The 21,995-nt window shown below is 39.5% G+C and overlaps 1 protein-coding gene across 1 annotated transcript in view; it reads right to left on the bottom strand.

The window, feature by feature from the left end:
• Positions 1–21,995, bottom strand: part of LOC128845094 (von Willebrand factor D and EGF domain-containing protein-like) — a 245,872-nt gene that overhangs the window by 66,982 nt on the left and 156,895 nt on the right. Inside the window, exons 18-21 of the mRNA XM_054043326.1 lie at positions 19,499–19,718; positions 12,589–12,726; positions 9,793–9,945; positions 7,754–7,918 (exon numbers count right to left, since the gene is read on the bottom strand). Of these exons, the coding sequence (XP_053899301.1) occupies positions 7,754–7,918; positions 9,793–9,945; positions 12,589–12,726; positions 19,499–19,718 (676 nt within the window). The remainder of the gene's footprint in view (positions 1–7,753; positions 7,919–9,792; positions 9,946–12,588; positions 12,727–19,498; positions 19,719–21,995) is intronic.

The following is a 21,995-nucleotide window of genomic DNA, read 5'->3' as shown; positions in this document are numbered from 1 at the left end:
ATTTTATACTAATTATTTATGTAGTGCCATTAATATTACTTTGCATCTGATCTATTTTCCCGTGCATCATATTTGTTCAAGTTTGATAGTTAACTCTTCAGAACAAAGACCTTGTCATTCTGTGTTTGGCAAACAAGATGCAGAGGGAGTGTCAAGGAGGAAGTCAACACACAAAAAACTTTGCAGAAGAAGTGGGCCTTAAAGACATATAATTTGGTTTATTCCTTTATTTAAGACTCAGAAGTTTTATTTTTTAAAAAATGTCTAAGTTTTCAGCCACAGGTTGGGTTTTACAGATCAAATTTCTGATGAAAATCCATATAGGAAATCTTAAAAGCTTTCTTCCAGTTATAATTCCAGACAGAGAGATATAGATATGTTTCTCAAACCAAACCTCTGAACCCTACAATGTGTGTCATTTACCACATATTTTAGTCTGGTTGGATATGTAACTTTTCCCCTTTCCTCAAATAGCTCTACTGGTTTCCTTCCTGGTTTATTTCAAGATCCAGTTTAAAGATGTATTCTTTGATTTCAAAACTCTCCTTGGATGTGCTCCAGCCACTCTCACAGAGAGACCTTCTCTTTCTCTGCTCCTTTGTTATTTAGCCTTCTCTATATGTACCTTACTATTGTTGGGACAAGTGTCTTTTCTTCAGGAGTTCTTGGAACAGCTTGTCCCGTATCTCTCTGTTTCATCAGCACTTCACCACATTTCAAATCTCAACATATAATGTCTGTGTCCTGGCCTCTGCTATTACTATTTAACTCTCTAATTGTATTACTTTAGCTCCAATGTAAAGAACATCAGGATACTGTTTCCATGAGAGACTGTATAAAAAAACAAAACTGTATTTTGTATTCTGGAGTTAGCAATATATTCTACTTCTTCTTGATATCATGAGTGTCTGAAATATTAATAAAAATGGCACTCTTATCTGATGCCTCATGGGCCTTCAAACTCTTTCTCTAGGCTTAGACAGGTTGATCTATATTCTTAGTGGCTTAGATCAACCCGGATCCTGTCTGCAGTGTCCCTGTCTATTTCCATACAGACTGCCTCAGAACTTTAATAGCAGGGTATAGAGGAAATTCATAATGTTTCTTCAAAGGAAAAAGGGTTTAAATTTGAATATTTTACCGAAGTTCTCCTTTCACTTAATTCAAGTAGTAAATGGCCTAAAATTACAATTAGTGTTTTGAGTGGTAAATACATAAAAATGAGTTACTTTACATATGAAAGCCCAGAAATTATCTGAACTGTGTCTTGTTGAAGACTAATAATGTTTGTCTTTTAATATCACATGAGCACGTCTAAATGCCCTCAGTGAGATCTTTCCTTTATATAATTTCACAAAATTTCACAATCACTTTCAATTGAATAAGTCTGGACAACCATCTTTAAAAAAGATCATTTTAGATAATAGCTTTTCTGAGTACATACTGAAACTTTTATGGAGTTTTTAGCTAGAATTAGTTGGTAACAGGCCAACCAAATGAAGCACAAGACATTTTTACTTATGGACAGTGTTAGCATATTAACTCTTAGCAACAGCTTACCAATTTGCTGTACCGAAATAAATACTACAGATTCCAGATCCAAACCTGGTGCCAGACAACCCTAAATTCCATTTGAGAAAGATATAAATAACTGTTAACATTAGTGCTGAATTTGAAGTTTGCCATATATCTAAATAGCCGCTTTTCCCAAATGCAAGGATTTTTCAAACAGGGACATGTAGCTGTAATTCACTATTATATTAAACATACATTTTATTGTAGAAGCTACTCCTGCCTTTAGAAATCTACTGACAGCATCCCTGACATTGACATATTATATTCTGAGATCATCCTTTTAAGAAAGTGTTTATATTTTTCTTCTTGAAAGGGAATAATAAGTTGGACAAGAAAGAGCATCTTCCAGGTACACTTCAAATAGTAGTTGTATTACATTTAATCCTTTCTCTTCTTAGGCTCTGGGATGATATCAAGGATTTTATTATTTTCAACGCTGCAGGAATTTCCATGGTGAAACAAGTTGGGGCCTCTTGGAGATTTGATACCAAAATGATAAGCAAATGGGAGCCAAGTTAAATCTCTCTGGTTCTGTTTTTAGATAAATGTAAGTGGAGAGAAAAAAATTGATCAGGCATAATGGGGACTTTCTGCCTTTCCTTTGAAGCATTATGTATTGGTCACTGCTGAAGGAAGGACCTCAAACTTAGTGAACCAATAGTTGGATTTGGTGTTTCAAATCTTAGGTTTCTAAGACCATACAAATAAATACAGTAATTCAGTAAACAGAACCTCTTAGTCAGATGATTACTCTTAAATAATCTAGATTCTAAGTGATTTGTCAGCAGTCACACTATAGACCAGTCACACTATAGACCAGTAGGCTCGGAGGATGTTTCCCAGTGAGAGCTTCTGAGAGTCTCCTACACCCTCACTTTATCCTAAAAAAATCCCCTATACGCTAATAATTGAAATTCTCCTCATAATTTATATGTATAAATCTCCTTTCATCCACAAAGATCCAATAGTGTTTTGTAAGCTGCATACAGTAATCATATCGCTATTAAAATATAGTAAATCTGTCTACAGAAATGTACCGATTTATTCCAGATTCTGAGGCATTTATCTGCATTGATTATTATGTCACTCCATGAGTAGATCCACTGAAGTGAATGGAGCTACTCTTGTGAATAACTGCTCACCAGTGCGAGTGGGCATTCACAGCCTGGCCCTTAGTAACTTTGGCTAAGGGTAGTAGGGCAAACCCGTGTCCTAATGAAAAATGCCTTGTGATAATGATAACACACAGCAGACAGGACATAGATTTTTAGGATTTCATTCTAAAAATCTCACTCACAGTAAGCTGCATGGAAGCCAATGTAAACCTTGGAAGTCAAGGCCTAATTTGCCCCTGCTAACGTACTGTGGTTCCAGAGAATCTAGGTATTTCACATTAAGCCCTACCCATCTTTATAATGTTTATACCTTCTTTCTCTTTCACAATTCCTGTGCTGCTCTTACTTCTTCTTTAATAGCAAAACTCCTGTTTGACTTCAATAGGGCCCAATATAAATTATCTGTAATTTTAAGTGTCTTTAACAAAACTGCAACTCTACCATATTTATGAAAACAGGAACTGCTCCCTTTAAAAAGCTGCATGATATTACTATTATATGCTTAAAGGGGCTTGAAAATGTAAAAAGGGAAATAATCTGGCTCTCAGTTCTGTCACTGTAACAAACTACAGGGCCTCTGCCCTCTATAGATTATTTGTTTGGAGACTGGGTTGTTATTATTACCTCTTAAAAGAATCATGATGGCACTGTGATTGCTTAAGCAAAAAAATGGCATGGTCTTGGTAGGAAAGGAATGTAATCTATACTTGATGTTCTGATTGAATGTAAATATTATTCATGGCATATAGCTTTGTCCTTTCCCTGGTGGTTTTATGACTTGGGCTTCATTGGTCTCCTATTGCTGAGTTACATCATTTGCAAAATATATCATCTGGACTGGAAGCACTTAACTGAGTATATGGATAGGCAAAGCTGGAAATGATTTTTCTTTTAAATTATCTAAACATATTCTTCCCACTGTGTCTACTTTAGGGTGTTCTATCTGGGTCATAGAATATACTATAGAAACTTCCTTTGATACTCTTCTGGAAATAGCTAGTATTTTAGTGAGTATTACTAAGAAAGAGAAAAATGGAAACACTATCAGATCTTTCCCTTTCCTAACAACTGAATAGGAGACGGGTTTTAGCTGCAAGTAGATACGCACAGATCCACACACTAATAGCACAGAGTTGCCATCCACCCCAGCAATTCCAGAATCATCTTGATACTGTTGAGGTTATCCTGCATCCCACATTGAATGCTGTGGGAGTCCTTCAAAATCATTTCCATTAAATGCCATCCTATTGTCACGTTTTTGATGCAATGTTACAATGCTTCTGTTACCATGTTGTTCCATTCCCTTATGATGTCTCAACACAATCCAAAAGATTGCGGTGCATACATTTGTCCTGTGGGTTGAATTTAGCAAAATGGCAAACCCTAAGCATAATGTGCAAAGGGTCTAAAGGATGCTGCATGGCACGGGCAGCTAGGGACTTCAGCATTCTAATCCCCGTTTTCTCACTCATTATGCTGTATGATTTTGAGCAGGTCACTAAACCACAGTGACACCATTTCCCCCAGTGTATAAGGGGAATAAGTGCAGATAGATGAGGGCTGCTGTGACTCTGACTGATTAAACCAGACTAAACAAACACCGGTAACATCTGACTAGCACTGTTATTGCAACATGCCGTACCAATAGTGCCACCACTACCTCCCATTAGGACACGTCAGTTGTCCTATTTGTGAAGCCAAGAATGCCACTAATATGACCTGTGATACTATATGTTTTCATTGAATATGTCCCCCTCTCCCAACCAAAGGACTGATAGATATTTTATCCAAAGCAGAAAGCAGTGACTAGCAGCAGTGAAATCTGAATGGGACTAATGCCTTAGGCTTTCCTTTTCACACACTGCCAGCAAAAAAACAGGAATATTGATACTACTACTCAGTAAAAATCCTAGGCTACCAATTTGTTTGTTTATTTTGGGGTAAATAGGGGCTTGTTTTGTTTTTTGCTTAAAAATAGAAAACAGAGATTCCTTTTTTATAAAAAGCAATAAACTTTGCCAAGTCTGGGCATGACTGTATATAAATGATATAAATCAAGAATTACTCTCTTGAAATCTAGTAGGTGTAAACTACATATAAAACTAAAGGTGTAAACCCTTATAAAAATGGGCACGTGAGAGCAGATTTAGGCTTGTATTCAGCTCAGAAACTGATCTGTGGCATTGAGGAATTAACTGTAATTTGAGTGTATCAGTAGATTAACTCTTACCACATATCAGTGGTCAGTAAATGGCATTTGGTATTTATAAATCACAATGGAAAGACATGAATGTGTGTCTTCTCATCAGAGACTGTTTTAAGACACAATTTTTTGAACTAGCATCTTTTCGCCTCAGCTAATGTACAAAGGCATTTTAGTAAAGATGGGCAATTTTGCAATTTTTTATCAAAACATACTTATCCCTTAATCCTTAAATCATGACAATTGAATATAATACAAGTCAAAACCGTCCAGCAAAAGATGAAAATGGGTATTAGCAAAAAGAGTTTTGGATTAAAATTTCTGGCACTGGAAACAACTGGTACAAAATCTCAATACCTCCTCAAGCACTTTAGCAACTTGGAGAGGATTTTGTATGTTTTGTTGAATTATAGCACTAGTTACAAGGAAGAGAAGCTGTTATTCAAATGGGGATTTCATAATAATCATAATCCATAAATGTACACAAATGTAATTGAAAGCTTTTGTATCTTTTCAACATCAAGTACTGTACGGTACATCTGCTTAAACCACAGAGCGTTTGTGCAAGAAAGTTAAGCTTTGTATTCCAGATATAAATTAAGACACAAATACAAACCAATTGTTTGAGGTCTGTTATCCTCAGCTGAGCTGCTGTAGCTATTTCCTTTTTTTCCTATATACTAAAGCAAACTGCTTTCTTTTTACCTTGAAATATACATGTTTGTAGAGCTATTCAAGGGCGCTTGGGTTGAAAATAAAATCTAGATAAATGATACAACAAAAATACAAAGAAATGAAGTAGTGGTTCATGTGGTCTGCAAAGGCAAACATATTTACCCTATCCAACACACACGAGAAATACACACAACTCTGTGAAATCCCTGGAATTATGAACAAATGGTTAAGCACTCAGAGCTCTCACGGAATTCAGTGGGAGTTGAGAGTAGCATGATCTTTGAAAAATCAGGCCACTTTGACATAAGTACCTACTTCAGGCGCACACATGTGCAATGAAAAAGGCTAGAACTGTAGGTCAACATTTTAAAAGATATTCTGACCACTAAAATGGAAAGGAACAAGCAAGTGGGCTCCTCTTCTGGAGCAGGAGGCTGAGGAGAGAAGTAAAGCATCTCTCACAAATGGTTTACATAAAATGGGGCAGTTTAAAGTTTGGACGTATCCAAAGAATCATCTCGCAACCCCTTCTCCCCGCCCCCCCGAAAAATACTCAGGCTGATCCTATTTACTACAGAATCCTGAAGATTTTTTTCCCCAGGATTATTCACTCTCTGACATAAAAATTGCTTTTAAAAGAAGCCTTTTAGTTTTAGAATTAATCTTCCTTGGAGCTGTGAATCGCATGCATGAATCACAATAAACTGTACGTCCTCGATAAGTTTTCATTTTAGAAGACACACAACTTCTTCAATTAGTAATTCTATAAGTACAATGCAAGAAGCGTATCTGATTTACCCTATCAATATCTTGTACCAATATCAATACAATACCTAGACTGTAGAATGTATGTCCTATTCAATGGCATTTGAATGACCTTAAGGGTATAGACTATGTATCTTAACATTTCATTAGCACAGCAAGGTGCAGCTCTGTAACAATAAAGGCTTAGTTTATTTATATGCGCAAGTATTTATTTTTTTGCTCATCGGCATTCACAGCCTCATCAACTTATAGAACAATCAATACCTGACTTTGTGACTCTGACAAACTTAGTAACATACTGCCATACTTACATACTCATTGCTAGAAAAGAGGAAAGATGTTTGGTTTTGTTTTTGTTTCCTGTAAATTCAGAAAACTGGCTAAAACCAATATGCAGTTCAAAGTGGTTGGATGATGCCTACACTAATTGGCAAATTTGCTTCCTCCTTGACAATGTTCACAAAAATATCACACAAAGCATGCCCATTGATTTGTAACAAAAATGGTAGTGGTTTCCCAGAATGAGGCTTGATGAATGGCTTGAAAATCAGGAGAGTCCAATTTGAAGACTTAACACAGTTTAAAAAAATCCTCAATGAAACATGAGTTCTTTAAACTCATTCTGGGCAGGAAGCAATACAAAAGGAAAAACTATCCTGACTGTTCTTAGAGATTAGAGAGGATTTTGTAAAATTCATTAAGATTGGAAAGCAAGAGCTGGTGATGGATGGTTGGTGGGTTGAACCCCTTGCGAGATCACATGCACCATTGTCTCCTCCTGTTTGAGGTTAGGGTCCATCTTTGCTTCCATCACCTCTTCAAATGACCCACCCTCCAAGATCAATTGAGTTTCAAAACTCCCCAAGGAAGGAAACTGTTCAGCTTATGGAACACACAATTGAAAGGTTGTTTGGACATGTTAATTATTGTTTGTCCTCGGCTATTGATACAGTTGCTTTTACACGCCTCCTTGCTTATCAGCTCCCTTACAGGTCACCTTGGCATATGCATGTCTTGTAACCAATGAAGCAGGAAGGAAGGAGGGTATGGTGCTATTGGCACAAATCATGTGCTGCTCTGACTGATAATAGCACAAATGTTATGCTTGCGGCACTGCATTAGAAATGAAGGTGGGGTGATTCTTCTTTACCCTGGCACCCATGAAGTCCTTCACCACAAAACTGTTCCTGTCACAGACAGCCTGGTGAGTCTGGGTTATCTCCACTCAGACAGAGTCAAGTATTTCTGACTGTGAGACTTTTCTAGCTACTCTGCCAATTATTGTTCAAAAGTTTTGATTGATTGAGCATTATATGTAAAAAAGAGATACAGTATATCATAGTATTACACCACCACAGCATGCATTTTCTCATAACCTTGCCCCCCCAAATTTTTTTAAAAACCCAAAGATAAAAAGTACCTGCACTAGGAGTTGGTGTACAGAATCGTCCATTTCCAAGAAAGCCTGATGGACACCGACCACAAATGTACCCAATATCAGGAGGTTTACGATCAACACATAAGACTCCAGGGAAGCATGGCCTATTGGCACAAGTAGTAATAGGTCGTACAGCAGCTCTGCCACCTAAAAGGGTATCCAAGAAGTTTTCTTTATTAAATTGAATCTTTATTAAAAGTGAAACAGTGACTATATAAGCCCACCCAAGGCTTTACACTACTTTTATTCTTTTAAAATACAATTAACATAGAATGTTCCCCAAATCTTGTGGCAAACATAAGAATGTCCTGAAGGCACAATGTATCAGAACAGCTGTTTCTTATTAAAGCAAGATTTATTAGTCTTCTAATTACATGTTTTAAAGTTTATTACTCAGAGTTGTTTGGCATTTATCATGAACAGAATAGAAATTGTAATTTTCAGCATAAGTGAAAGATTAACAGTCTGAGAAACTGCATTATTCAGATATCCCATATTTTAAAAATCATTGGAATCTATCTGGCAAACCTTGCCACACATGTACATTACCTTTAGAAATATATTGTAGAGTACATATGGTTCTGATCTAGAAATTGCCCAGGAAAGTCCAACGTTATGTGATACAAGACTCTTTTAATTCATTTAATTTTGTACATAGTTAAATAATAGCAGAAGTTACCTGGTAATATGTAGCTATCTGGCCAAGAGCAGTGATAACAAAGGATGTATAAAGTCTGAATAGTGGTTGTATTTCTTTTTAAACAGTCTTCAGTGGGGTCTAGATCATGACACTCACATATTTTCAGTGTTAATTCTGCACATTGGTTGCAAAAGAGCTAGTATAAAGTAAATTGAAATATTTATGGATTTATGTGGTTTTAACGCACTGTGTACACTCACTTTGGATAGTGGCTACCCCTGTGCAGCTGCACAAAAGAGTAAGAGGACACAAAAAACAGTTCCACCACACGAACCCATGAACAACAGCCAGTCACAATCCTCATCTTTCTGTTTCTTAAGTGTACTATAAATCCCAAAGAGGTGTGGCCCAGACTGCAGGCTCATGCAACATACGGGGAGTGAAGGATTCCCCGTTAAGAGTGGAGCAATGTGCATTGTAGTGTACGCTTGCTGCTCCTGGTGGCATTATGTCTGCTGAAGGCACAAAGGTTTTGGAAGACGTATATCCCCCCTTCGATTACAGGCTGTGGCAAAAAAAAATCCACAATAAATTCTTAATATATGCCTTGAGTCCATATTTCTTGCACACCTGAAGCTCCTGCTTAACTCCGGGGCTGGAAATGGACTCCAGGAGAAGACTGCTGGCAGCCCGTGACTAGGGTAACTTCCTATTAGAAGTCAGTTCCTTTGTCTATTTTCTGATGCCAGCAAAAGTGGAGTCCCTTACAGACAGGCATGAATAGAGATTTCAGTGCTAACCCAGCTAGAGCTGGAGAAAGTTGTTTGGATTAATAGTTTATTCACTGAAAAATACAGTTTTGAGTCAACCAAAACTATTCTCAAACTTGGGTTGAATGTGGTGAATGGTTTCCTCAGGAATTTTAAGTCTGTGTTTTGATGTTTTTAAAATGAAACATTTCAACTTTACATATAGAAACAACATTTCATTGTGAAATTTAGCTAGATATTTTTTTAAAGGAAAGGTAAAACACCGAGAGCTAAGTTAAATAAAAAAGAGTGAAAAATTGTTTGGGGCTGAACAAAATGTTTTGCTTGACCTGAAACAATTTTTATTTTGTGTGTGTTTTGGTTTGGCCACCAAATCAAAAGATCCATCATGAATCTTATCTGCACTAATAGTTCCCATACCTATTGTCACATTTTCTAGTAATAATGCAAAATTTCTGTGTTCTCTGTTTTTTTGCATTTGGCTCTGTTCTATTGTGATGTGCTGGAAACAGTTATTTGTGATTAGAAGAATGTAAAATTATGAATTCTTGGTACATATACTGCAAATCTGAAAATAAATGTCATGTCATAGAATAACATTACATACTTACCATGTGTGTCACTACTGTTAGGACTCTTAATTGCAGGAGCTTTCTTTGCCTCTAAGGGTTGCATTGACCATTCGCCCTCTATTTTGTTCAATTCACCTTTGGCATTATTATTATCAGTAATGAAATCTTCTGTAATGTCAGCAGTGGCCTCAGCTGTGATAGGAAAGCATGGAGGTCAGGGAAGCAAGGTGTTAGAGCTTAGCTGTGATTGATGATAAAAACCAACAGTAACAGCAAATCAAAAAAACCCCACATTTGTTTATCCTGGAAGCCAACCATAAAACAAATGCATGCAAAGCAGACGAGTCAGCTGCTGAAAGTCATCAGGACTTCAGTACAAAAATTATAAGAAAATATATACTAAGCCCAAATTACCCAAACTTTGCTTAAATGAGAGACACACCCAATATGCACAGTGATCTTCTATAGAGATATAGCTGGCAAGGGGTCCACAAGTCCCAGTGTGTAATGTAGCCTGGCTTCTCAGATCTAGATGCCACATTGAATGCTGGGACCTACAGTTTCTCTGGCCCAGGTTTCTATATGAAAACAAGGACAACTGCAAGCTATATTGTAGAAGTCTGTGGCTGATTCAACAGCTGTGCACATTGGACACTCCTATACTCAGTGCACAGGGATGTAAAATGAAAGGACTGATCATTAGAGACATTTAAAAATATTAATTTCATGAACATGTTAGGGAAACTAACTGGTTGAGTTAGGGTCCATCAGTAAAGTCCATCAGGATTCATATTAGCTAGCTTGATCAGGGAAGTGTGTGTGTGCACATGTGCACACTCAGTCTATAGCTGGAAGCCTAGAAGAGCTATGTGAAGTTCTAGGCAGTGAATCGAGAGAGAGTATATTTTCTTTATTCCAATAAAGCTCCTTGCTCCGTGTTAGAAGAAAGTGACCGATTCTTTAAAATTGTCACATGACTGCAAGAACTGAATGAGAATGCAAATGAACACCTATTTTTTTGTTCCAAGACCATAAGTTTGTATTTTAATGTAATCTCTTCCCCCTCACACAGTTAAACTCAAAAAAGAAAAGCAAACACAGCAGCAGCATTGGAATTACTCAAATTAACCAAGTAATAGAGTATAGTAAACATTTGTATCCGAGAAAAGTGTAAATTTCACTGAAGGAAGAGTCAATAAGTCTGACAATACAGCTCATTGATTTCAACATTCCTCTATTATAGGCCAGTTTTTCACACACAGAAATACCCAGCAGCTTTCTTTCATAATCAACAAAAGAAAGAGTAGACATTTTGGCAAGTCTGTCTCATAGTGCTTGAAATTTTTGGAAACACTTACAAATGAACTTCAATTGTTGATTTGTTTTCCGCCCAAAATATTCTTTTTATTGAAGGTAAGCAGTTGTGTACGCATGCAATGGGGTTCACGGCGCACCCCTGCCTATCCAGCCCCTTGGCCCCACTCCTCAAAGACTCAGGGATGCTCCAAGCTGGTGCAACACCCATGCTCTTTATTTATGTCCATTTCCCACCACCGGTTTCCTACTATATACAGGCTATTTACAGTGGCTTGACTCAACATAGGTCAGCAACAGAGTAGCAAGCTCCTACCTCTCCCTGAGCCCCCCTTCCCTCCTGGTCTCCACCCCTCCTTTCACTCAGTTCCTCCCAGCCATATAGCTCCTATCTAATGAGGCTGGCAGGTGCAGTCAGTGATTAGCAAACCTAGGCAATTTACCCAGCCCCAATCCATTTCCCCTGATTGGGGCTGGAGGAACAGGAGCCGATTGAGGCTTCCCCAGCAGCGCCTTGCCACAATACACAACTGAAAAAAGTAGAGAGACAGAATAGATCAGATTCTTTGCACCTGGGCGGGTCCCTTTGCGCCACTGGCGCTGCACAAAGTGATCTTAAACCATTCCAAGAAGGCTGATGAGGATTTCCCAACATGGGGGAATCCTGAGTTTCTATAAAACCTCTCCTTGTCCTGGTTGTATGCCCAGCTGGGAACTGTGGCTTTCCAGTGCTTGAGGGGGTAGTGGTGGATTCCAGTGTACTCCCCACTGATCCACAGAGGGCGTAATTGTCTCTAGGAGAATGTTCTAGCTGGTGCAAGGCTGCTTTAATTGAGTTTGGTGTCGCGCCTGGCTGCTCCCAGGAACAGAGGAAAGCATAAAGGTGACGTAGAGCCGCCTTTGCCTTCCTCTGTACCCTTCCAGTTGTGCCAAGTATGAATTCAGCACAGCTGAAGGTAGCATCCAGTAACGCAAACACTCAGCAGACATACAGGTGAAATTTACTTATGTGCAAAGGGTTTGCACAAGTGCCTTCTCGCCACTTAAGCTCCACACTACCCCTTATTATGGGAACAGAGCAATCTTTTATAGATTGACTCCACAACCTATGTGCACCATGGAGGGGGCTCTGCATTCATCCCAACATGGCTTCAATGGAGGAAACCATTGTGGAGTAGGCTATAGGAGGGGGGAGGGATCCACACTTATTCAGATCCAGGGACCAAATACCATGGCAATAGGTAGGCAGATTACACAGACAGTACTTGGAAAATAATCATGGATATGCTGTAGGGCTGTGCATTAAAACAAAGATTTAAAACACCAGAAAAACCCAACACCCACAGCCCAATATGAGAATAGTCAAATTGGTAATATAATAGTAGCCTGATCTGTGTATTTAAAGGCCTGACCTTACTCCTGTTAAAGTGAGTGGCAAGACTCCCATTAACTTCAGTGGAAACAGAATTGGGCTCTAAGTTTTTTGTCTGTCTATATAAGTAAATCATGCAAAACACTTACATCTGCAAGATTTACCATCCCCCTCCATTCCAGTGGGGCAAGTTCCACATATATAAGATCCAAAGGTGTTTATGCAAGATACTCCAGGAAAACAAAGATTCTCTTCACATTCGTTCACATCTTCCTGACAAGTAAGCCCTGTGGCAAAAACAAAGGAGAGATTAATAAGAAGGAAAGATCTGTGTTTATTCCTCAGCTGAAATGTTCATGTAGACTGAGGCTTACCTCTTGACTGTAAACTCATTACAGGGTACATCACTCATTTTAGAGCCAAATTCCCCAGTCTCACTTAAATCTGCTGTTATCTCACTGTTTATTATTAGTGTCAGTTTTTGGCATCAGAACTGTTGAACTTGAGATTGCTTGTGGAAAACTTTAGACATCTTAAGGAAATGAAGCTTCATTTGAAGCTTTTGTCTCTGCTGTTTTTTTGGGTTTTTTTAATGTCATTTATTTGAGATCTTTGCCATGTATTTAAAAATCTAGTGTTACCATTTGGACTTTAGCATGCTGAGAGCTATGTTCTGATGTATTGTGCTGTTGTTTTCTATTTGAGACATATTATAACAGCTTGTTGCTTGTCAACCTGATAGGGTTTGCTTGGAACAAATCTTACAAAATAACCAGATGGTTTTTGGAAATGTTCATGCTCTGTTCTTAAAATGTAATTTAAAGGGACACCCCCAAAGCAAATTTGGGGCAGAGTTTAGGTGTTCTAAAAAAATAAACTACTGTAAAACTCAGACCAATACAGTGTGTGTCTTGCATTCCCTGCAGTCTTTACAACCCCAGACTTACAGCACCGGACTAGTTCAGGGGAACCTAAAAAGGAAACTGACCATATTAGTTAAACTGAACATTTAATAAACAAAGTGAGCCTGAGTAATCTGGGTTGAGAAAATTGCTAAAGGCAAACAACATAAATGAAAAGTTAAATCAGACTTTAAAAACTCATTTTACTTTAATAATAGTGTAAAGATTATATTATATTAATATCACTGGTAATGGCATTGGGTTTAAAATAGCACCTGACCCTCTCAGGGGCATATGGACAAAGTAGCTCAGGTTCAGGTGGAGTATCCAGAAAGTTTGTAGCATTACATGGCTTAGAGGTGGTGGGGAAGCAGAAGAAGTGGTATTACTGAAAGGACAGGGACTATGTATTACTGTGTGTGTAGGGTCCCTAGAACAGTTGGGCCTCAATCCTGATTGGTACCTCTGGGCAGGGCTACAATACAAATAATAGCTACGACTCTGGACAGATTATGCTGGCCTCAGATGGTTCCCTCTACAGATGTGGAGGCTGAAAGTCCTGATATTTCTGTGAAAGTCCTGCTCCCCCATCTATGGAGGGAGAAAAAACAACAAAACTCTGAGAAGGGAAATATCAGTCTCCTTGTATTTACAGAGGACTGACCCACTGAGGGATGCAGGACCAAACTCTGAGTGTGATCCTATTAAATATACTGAAGAATAAGTAACCAACCATTTTGAGTTATAGGGCTATAATATCACTGAGGATTCTGGGAGTACAGTATTATGTACTATAAGAGAAACTAGAGTTTGTTCCATTACTGGAGAAATAGTATAACATTAGAAAAGGCTTTTAAAAATAATTAAGGGACTATCATTTCATTTTATAGATGGATCCATGGTGGTTTTGTAATTAAGTTATTGCACTTGTGATTGGATTCCAGATACCTGGGTTGTATTCCCAGTCAGAGGTTTTTTGGTTTTGCCATCAGTAAAGCGAGGAAAATATTGGTGTTGAAGGGAAATGAATTAATATGTGTGAAGTGCATTGAGATAGATAGAAGGCACTTTCCCCAGACTTTTCAAAAGCTCCTGCCTATGTCTAGTTCCATTCTCACTTCCACACTCACTGAAGGTTAGTCTACACTACCTCATTACACTGGAACAGCTGCACCAATGCAGCTGCACTGCTGTAGTGCATCTGGCGAAGACACGCTGTGCCGACGGGAGAGCACTCTCCCATTGGCATAATTACTCCATCTCAACGAGAGGTGGAAGCTAGGTTGGCTGGAGAGCGTCTCCCACTGACATAGCGCAGTGAGGACACTGCTTTAAGTGGACATAACTTGCATCACTCAGGGGAATGGCTTTTTCACACCCTGAGCGATGTAAGTTACATTGACTTAAGTGGTAGTGTAGACAAGCCCCGAGACTCTGATGTCATGCTCAGGAATGCAGGGATATAATTCACTTGGATCACAGCTATTTAACAATGCATCCTGTGTTTAGTAAGTTTCTTCTCTAGAAATGGCATTTGGGAAACTCTCAAAAGAGTTAACATTTTGCTTCTACTACCTGTTCACTATCATGCTAAAATGGTGTTGTCACTTGAGCATGATAGCATTGCTTTCTCATTAGATTATTGATGGTTTTCTGGGGAATTGAGACATAAACACAACATCAAGGATGAGCTTATATTGTTGTCACAGAACTTGCCCTGAAGTAAAATCATCTACCTCCCAGCTGGCTTTAAGGTTCACTTGCTTATAATTTTTCACCTGCTATTAAAACATTGAGATGTATTCCTGTTTCACTCAATTATTTCTTTATTTTATTGTTGCTTTCTTTGTTTATTTGGTTGGGGTTTTGTTTTAGTATTTTTAGGTCAGGAAAATACAGCAAAAATAATGTACATGGTATATAAATGTGCAAGAAAAATTGTGATCAGCGAAACCTGGTTTGTTCTTTAACAGACAGGAATCATAACCCATGGCTTTACGGTCATGATAATAACACGTTATTAAGTGTTGGATATTCTTCAATCTGCTGTTTATCCATTGTTCCAACAAAATATAAGTAGAAGCAAAGTGTTCTTTAAATCATACTAAAATATTCCTTAAGGGTTTTTAAACAGCAAGCTGGTGATGAAGACAAGCTAGTTCACATGGAATTATAGATCTTTATTCTCATATACAAATATAACACCAGTGGGCCTGACATGAATGAATGCAGCAGGATAAAACTGGTGCAACTCAGTGGAGAATCAGGCTCATTGACTTCACTAGAGATACTCCTGATTAATGCCAGTGAAAATGAAATCAGAATCAGGCCCATAGAAATGAGAGCTGGAAAAGACTAATTAGTCAGCTAGTCCATCTCCCATTGTTCCCTATGTTTCTGAATGTTTTATCAAATCCAGTTTTAAAATGGGGTTTCTCCAACTCTCCTTGGGAGACTATATTCTCAAGCTGAATAGAAGACTTCAATCAACTTCACTCTTAGGGTATGTTTTGGATATTCATCTTACACTTTCTAAATTTCTTTTCCATACTCAGTCTTACATAGCAGGTCTCTTTCAAGATTTCTTCTTACTTACTATCTGAATTTGCCCTCCCCAAATACATTGGCTTGCATTTTTCCAGGTCTCATTTAATTTATTTTCTGCCCATGTTTTAAAATTTCTCTAAGCCCTTTCTCACTCCTCACTGCTGTTCATGTATCCTTCTACATTTTGGGTCATCGGTGAATTTCATTAACATGTCATTTACTCCATCTTCTTGAACATTAATGAAGATATTAGATGAGGCATGATCTAATTCTGATCAATATATTGCTGACTTGCCTATTGGATTGTGGGGTTCTCCCCCCTCATTACTAGCCCCGGCTCTTTTGCAATTCCATTTATTTTATTTAAGGAATTGGCATATGGCTTCACCCTCCCAGTTCCCTACTTCAGAACTTGCAGTGAGAATGCCAGTTTCCAGCTAAAACACTGGAGTTTGTACAATGTATGTAGCCTGGTGAAGTACTTTGACAGAGCTTTAACACCATGGATGGAAGGGTGGGGAGGGAGGCGGAAGGGGGCTCAGATATCCCCCCAGGATCCTATTGCTAGTGCATACTTTGCTTCAAAGGAAGCTGAGAAAGAAGATCCTGGATTATAGCATGAATATGTGTGTGCTTTCTTTGTGTGCCAGCAAAGGGAATCCTAGGCTGTATCTTAGCTTCAAAAATATCAGTTGTCATGTCTCAGTAAGAAATATCTCTCTTCATTCCTGCTGCAACTTTACAGTTGTTAGTTGCTTAGAAGAAAACAAGTAGGAGCAGTGAAGGAATTGCTGAAAGAGAAGGTGCAGGGTACAAGATGCAGGGATGCATGACTGTTCTGTTTTCATAAGGGTTTAGTAAAATCTGTTGGCTGGCTTTAGTTGAATCCCTCCTAAACTGAAGTGAGGTTTTTAAATGGGCATACTGTGCATTTGGGCATTCTGACCCCACTTTTAGTCACCTTTCCAACAGTAGGGCAGTAGTTTTATAGTGTACAGCAGCCAATACTATTTCATTAGTATGTGTTTTATGTGTGAACTTGATTGTTTCAATTTTTGAAAGTGGAGTATAACTTTCAGTACTGAACTTGTGAGTATCCACACTGACAGGTGGTTTAGTTCCAGGAGACATCGACTCAAGAACAGTAATGACCTTTCACCACTAGACAACTGATTTTAATCTGGCATGGTTTGACAGCAACTGAAAGGTGTTACTCTTTGTGGCTGATTCAGCAGACTTTGTGAAACACAGAGGCATCTGAGTGGGATTGTTCCAGATCTTATAAATGGCTACCATATTAGTAGCATCACGGGACATGGAAAGGAATAAGTATTTGAAGACTTGATGAGAACACGGGTGAGGCATATTGGAGGAAGTTTTCACTGCCAGTGTTGTGTTGTAGTTATTCTGCCAATAAATAACTGACTTCATTCAACAAGGTTTCTTATCTGGTGCAAACATTTAAATTCCATTTTTTAACATTTCTCTAGTTCAATGGTTCCCAAACTTGTTCCGCCCCTTGTTCAGGGAAAGTCCCTGGTGGGCCGGGCCAGTTTGTTTACCTGCCGTGTCCGCAGGTTCGGCCGAACACGGCTCCCAGTGGCCGTGGTTCGCTGCTCCAGGCCAATGGGGGTGGCGGGAAGCAGCAGCCAATACATCCCTCAGCCCACGCCGCTTTCAGCAGCTCCCATTGGCCTGGAGCAGCGAACCGCAGCCACTGGGAGCCGCGATCAGCCGAAACTGCGGACGCAGCAGGTAAACAAACCGGCCCGGTCCACCAGGGGCTTTCCCTGAACAAGTGGCGGAACAAATTTGGGAACCACTGCTCTAGTTCCTATTCTAATCTTGAAATTGGCTTGCACCCTGTATTAACATTCTTGAAGAAAGTTCCTGCCATGACAAAACAATAAGGACTTCTGTAAAGTGCATTCCCAACACAATGTGTACTATACATTTTGTTTAATCTCTTTGTAAGGTTTATCATGGGCTTTTACACTCTAGTTTTTCAACAACATATCAATATTTCCAATTAGCCAGAGTAAGCAAATGACTTGAATCTATTTATGAGCAACAGGAAGTTATGTGGATGTAGCTGGCTGGTTTAGTTTTATCTTTCTTTAACTTATACTTTAAAATGAAAATGACAGCGGCATATCATCTGAGATAAGTAATTTTAGCAATTTTGTAAATGTACTATTTTGTATTGGAAATACTCCCATAAGACCACTTTGGTTTGTCAGCAAACATTCCGGGGTTTATTTTAAATATCCCCCCAAAGAGTGTAGAATTATGCCCATGTCCAAAATTATTTTAACAGCAAAACCACTTGAAACAGAAAAAGAGATCACGGGATCATAAAGAGTCACAAGACCTGATTTTCAGCGGGTGTAGATCTATGTACTTTGTTGGCTTCAATGGAACTGTAACAATTTATACCAGGTGAAGATTTGCTTTATAACAGCTAGAGATGGAAATTCCTCCTGCATCTACCTGCTCACTTGAACAAGTGATTGAACTATTCACTGCAAATAAAAACCAAAGGCCTAAATCCTTTGTAGGAGGTCCAGATATGTCTGCCCCTTCGCCTACACTGTTTGATGTTTATTCTGTCTCTTTCCAGGTTTCAGTCTTTTACCTCGTTCTTTCTTTCCTTTCATTGCATCTCCTGAAGCTTCCCATCTGTGTCTGACCCTGCAGTGCTTTCTCTCATTCCTTCTCTCATGTCCTGTCAAGCTCACCCTGCCCCCCAACTCCACCCAATCTCTTGCTCCTGGTAAATGAAAGGTGAAATATGTCTTTCCCCTTTATGCCATCTGCATGAGAGTCATCCACAGTTGCAGTGCTTGTGTTGTCATGACTGTGGGCATTGCTGCTTGTTTATCACTCTCTGGAGCAGCAGATACCCAAAAAGGTGACCAGGAAGAGGTGGGACAATGGCTCTGTACGTCCTACACAGGGGTCAGAAGAGATGTCTAGCCAGGCAGAGAAGAGTACACTGTACCAGCAACATGTCTGGGAACCCCTGTTATGCCTGACTAAGGCCCAATGACTAATGAAGCTTCAGGTAGGGCAGTGTGGTTCTGCTACAACCTACCTCAATCTCTCTCACACCCTTTTCAGCTTTTCTTCCCTCTCTCCCAACATCAGTCATCTCCTTTCCAGTTGCCTTTCCATCACCCATTCTCAGTTCTGCCCTCTTTCTGCTCCTTCTCAGACAGCATTGACAGTGCTCCTTGGTTCAGCTTAGTGCAGCCCCAGAAGCCCATAAATATGACCACCTGCCTGTTCTGGGCTCCCCAGCTCTCCTGCTTGGATGGCGGAGTGGGAGTTAGAAAGGGAGGAGCTGAGGTCAGAATAGTTCATAGCACCACAGCTTCCCCTCTGATTTCAATGGGCTGGAGCTTTGGGTTGCTTGATTCCCTCAGCACAGACAACCAATGGCTGTACTTATACATTCTCCACATGACTGAAGCTAAGAAAGGAGTACAGCAGAGAGAGGATTCATGCAGCCTACTTGACAAATGTTTGCAGACATCCTACACTGTGTTTGAAACCCCTCCACCCCAGTCCTCACCAGATCAAATAGGAATTAGAAGCAGTGATGTATTACCTTTCAAACCAGCTGGACATTTACAAGTGTAGCTATCTACACTGTCCACACACATGCCACTCCCACATGAGTTTGGTTTGCAGTCATTTATATTTTCTTGGCAAAAGTTTCCATCAAATCCACTGGGGCATATGCAGAGATATTCACCAATTCCTGGGGGGAAGTTAATATTGGTAACACATGATCCACCATTCATGCAGCTGCAAGGCTTCACTAAAACCTGGAGAAGGCAAAAGAGAGTCATAAATATGTTTCTCCTAATAAATAATCACAGAGGAAAGGTGCATCTAGTTACCTTTTAAGGTTTGACTTGAAATGCAAACTCACGATACATCATTATAAAAAGTAGAGTGATCGGGAACATGTCAACACAACTTCTTTCGATGAAAAAGGCTGATTTGTTGAAACCTAAACTGTTTGCTGGAAAGCATTGGTTTTGATGAATTTCCTGACTTGAAAAAAATGTTGCAAAAAATTTCAAAATTGTCAATGTCCAATTTTGACAATTTTAAGAAATCAGTGACATTTTTCGTTCAAAACAACTTTGGATCTAGAACATTGACTTAATTTATAATAAAACAAGGTTAAAAAAGAAGGAACGATTGTAATGAAAATATAACGCATAGAAATTAATATAACAAGATATTTTGATTTTTGTTGTTGTTTTTAAATGAGTGAAAATTTGAGACTTTGACTCTCGTCCCAATTTGGGATGAGAATTTTTTTTAAATCTGTTTCCCACCCGTTACTAATAAAAACTTCATCCTAACCAATGTACTATTTCCATAGAGCTTGTCTCACAATGAAGGCTATCTATTTATACTATTGAAAGCTGGATTTTAGCTTCCATCATTTAGGGGCACAGTCTAACCTCAAATATGCAAACAAAATTCCTGTTGGCTGCAATAGCAGTTGTTATTGAGTATCGGAGGGCAGAATTCCTTAGTTCCTTTTTGAAAGAAGAAATAAATAACCTTTTAACTGCTTGCCTGCCTATAGTGTTGACCACTAATTCTTTAATAAATGTCTTTGCAGGCATTCATTCCCTAGATGGTCTCTATTCCAAATATAGAGAACAGCTTCAAGTGCAGTTATGCTGTGTACTTGCAAAGACAAGATTGCAAAGAATTTTAATAAAGAAACATTCTATCTATAAAATCTAGCTATACATTTCTAATACACCCATCACAGTAACAACTAAGTTATAGTTTCCCCATTTCTTTAAGAATGCTACAGATGATTATTTTGAATAAAACTTTGTTATGCATGTGAGGGTACATCTACACTACAGCGGGGAGTCGATTTAAGATACGCAAATTCAGCTACGTGAATAGCGTAGCTGAATTCGACGTATTGCAGCCGACTTACTCCGTTGTGAGGACGGCGGCAAAATCGACTTCTGCCGCTTTTTGTCGGCGGCGCTTACTACCACCTCCGCTGGTGGAGTTAGAGCGCCGATTCGGGGATCGATTGTCGCGTCCCGATGGGACGCGATAAATCGATCCCCGATGGGTCAATTTCTACCCGCCGATTCAGGTGGGTAGTATAGACCAGACCTTTGTCTCATTAGCATCTCCAACAATTATCCATTATTAGCAAAACTGCTCTGGTATTAAGAGTCTGCGCCCCACCTTATTCATCTCATTAGCAGGGCGGGCTCTAGGCACCAGCAAAACAAGCTGGTGCTTGGGGCGGCACATTTTTAGGGGCAGCATGGCCGGCGCCAGAATGCCGCCCCTAAAAATGTGCCCCGGCCGCCCTAGCTCACCTCCGCTGCTGCTGCCATGGCGCGCGAAACAGCTGATTCGCGCGCCGCTACTCGCCCTCCCTCCCAGGCTCTCAAACCTGGGAGGGAGGGGGAGCAGCGGCATGCGAATCAGCTGTTTTGTGCGCCGCGGCGGCTCGGGGTCTCCCCCTCCCTCCCAGGCTCTCAAACCTGGGAGGGAGGGGGAGATCCCGAGCGGCCGTTTCGCGCGCCGCTGCTCCCCTTCCCTCCCAGACTTGAGAGCCTGGGGGGAGGAGGCAGGGCTGGGGATTTGGGGAAGGGGCAGAGTTGAGGCGGGGCCAGGGGTGGGGTAATTAAAGAACGCGGGGGGCGGCCAAAATTGTTTTTGCTTTGGGCGGCAAAAATCCTAGAGCCGGCCCTGCTCATTAGCTCATGCTATCACAGGATTAATATAGCAGCTTACAATAAAGACAAAGCAATGCACAAGAAACCAAAGTTGCGGAGTAATGACATAAGAGCAAGGTACCCTCTAAAGATATACTTGAGAATGAGTTATAATCTCCCCTTTATAGTTAAAACTTGGTCTTTTATGTTATGTGCGTTTTTCAAAGATCCAAATGCAGACTGTGAATGTTAAAGCCAATTAATGAACTATTAAGAGGCAATGCAAGAGTGTTCTTTCAAATAACAATCAATAGAACCTGCTCTTGTTCATTGTATATATTATTTCTATACTCTCAGAGATATTTATTGGATTAATTGATTATTACT

The sequence above is a fragment of the Malaclemys terrapin genome, chromosome 11 (assembly GCF_027887155.1).
Source record: "Malaclemys terrapin pileata isolate rMalTer1 chromosome 11, rMalTer1.hap1, whole genome shotgun sequence".
Classification (NCBI taxonomy): Eukaryota; Metazoa; Chordata; order Testudines; family Emydidae; genus Malaclemys; species Malaclemys terrapin.
The sequence above is the reverse complement of the archived record's forward strand: the minus strand, read 5'-3'. Positions and strand labels throughout refer to the sequence as shown.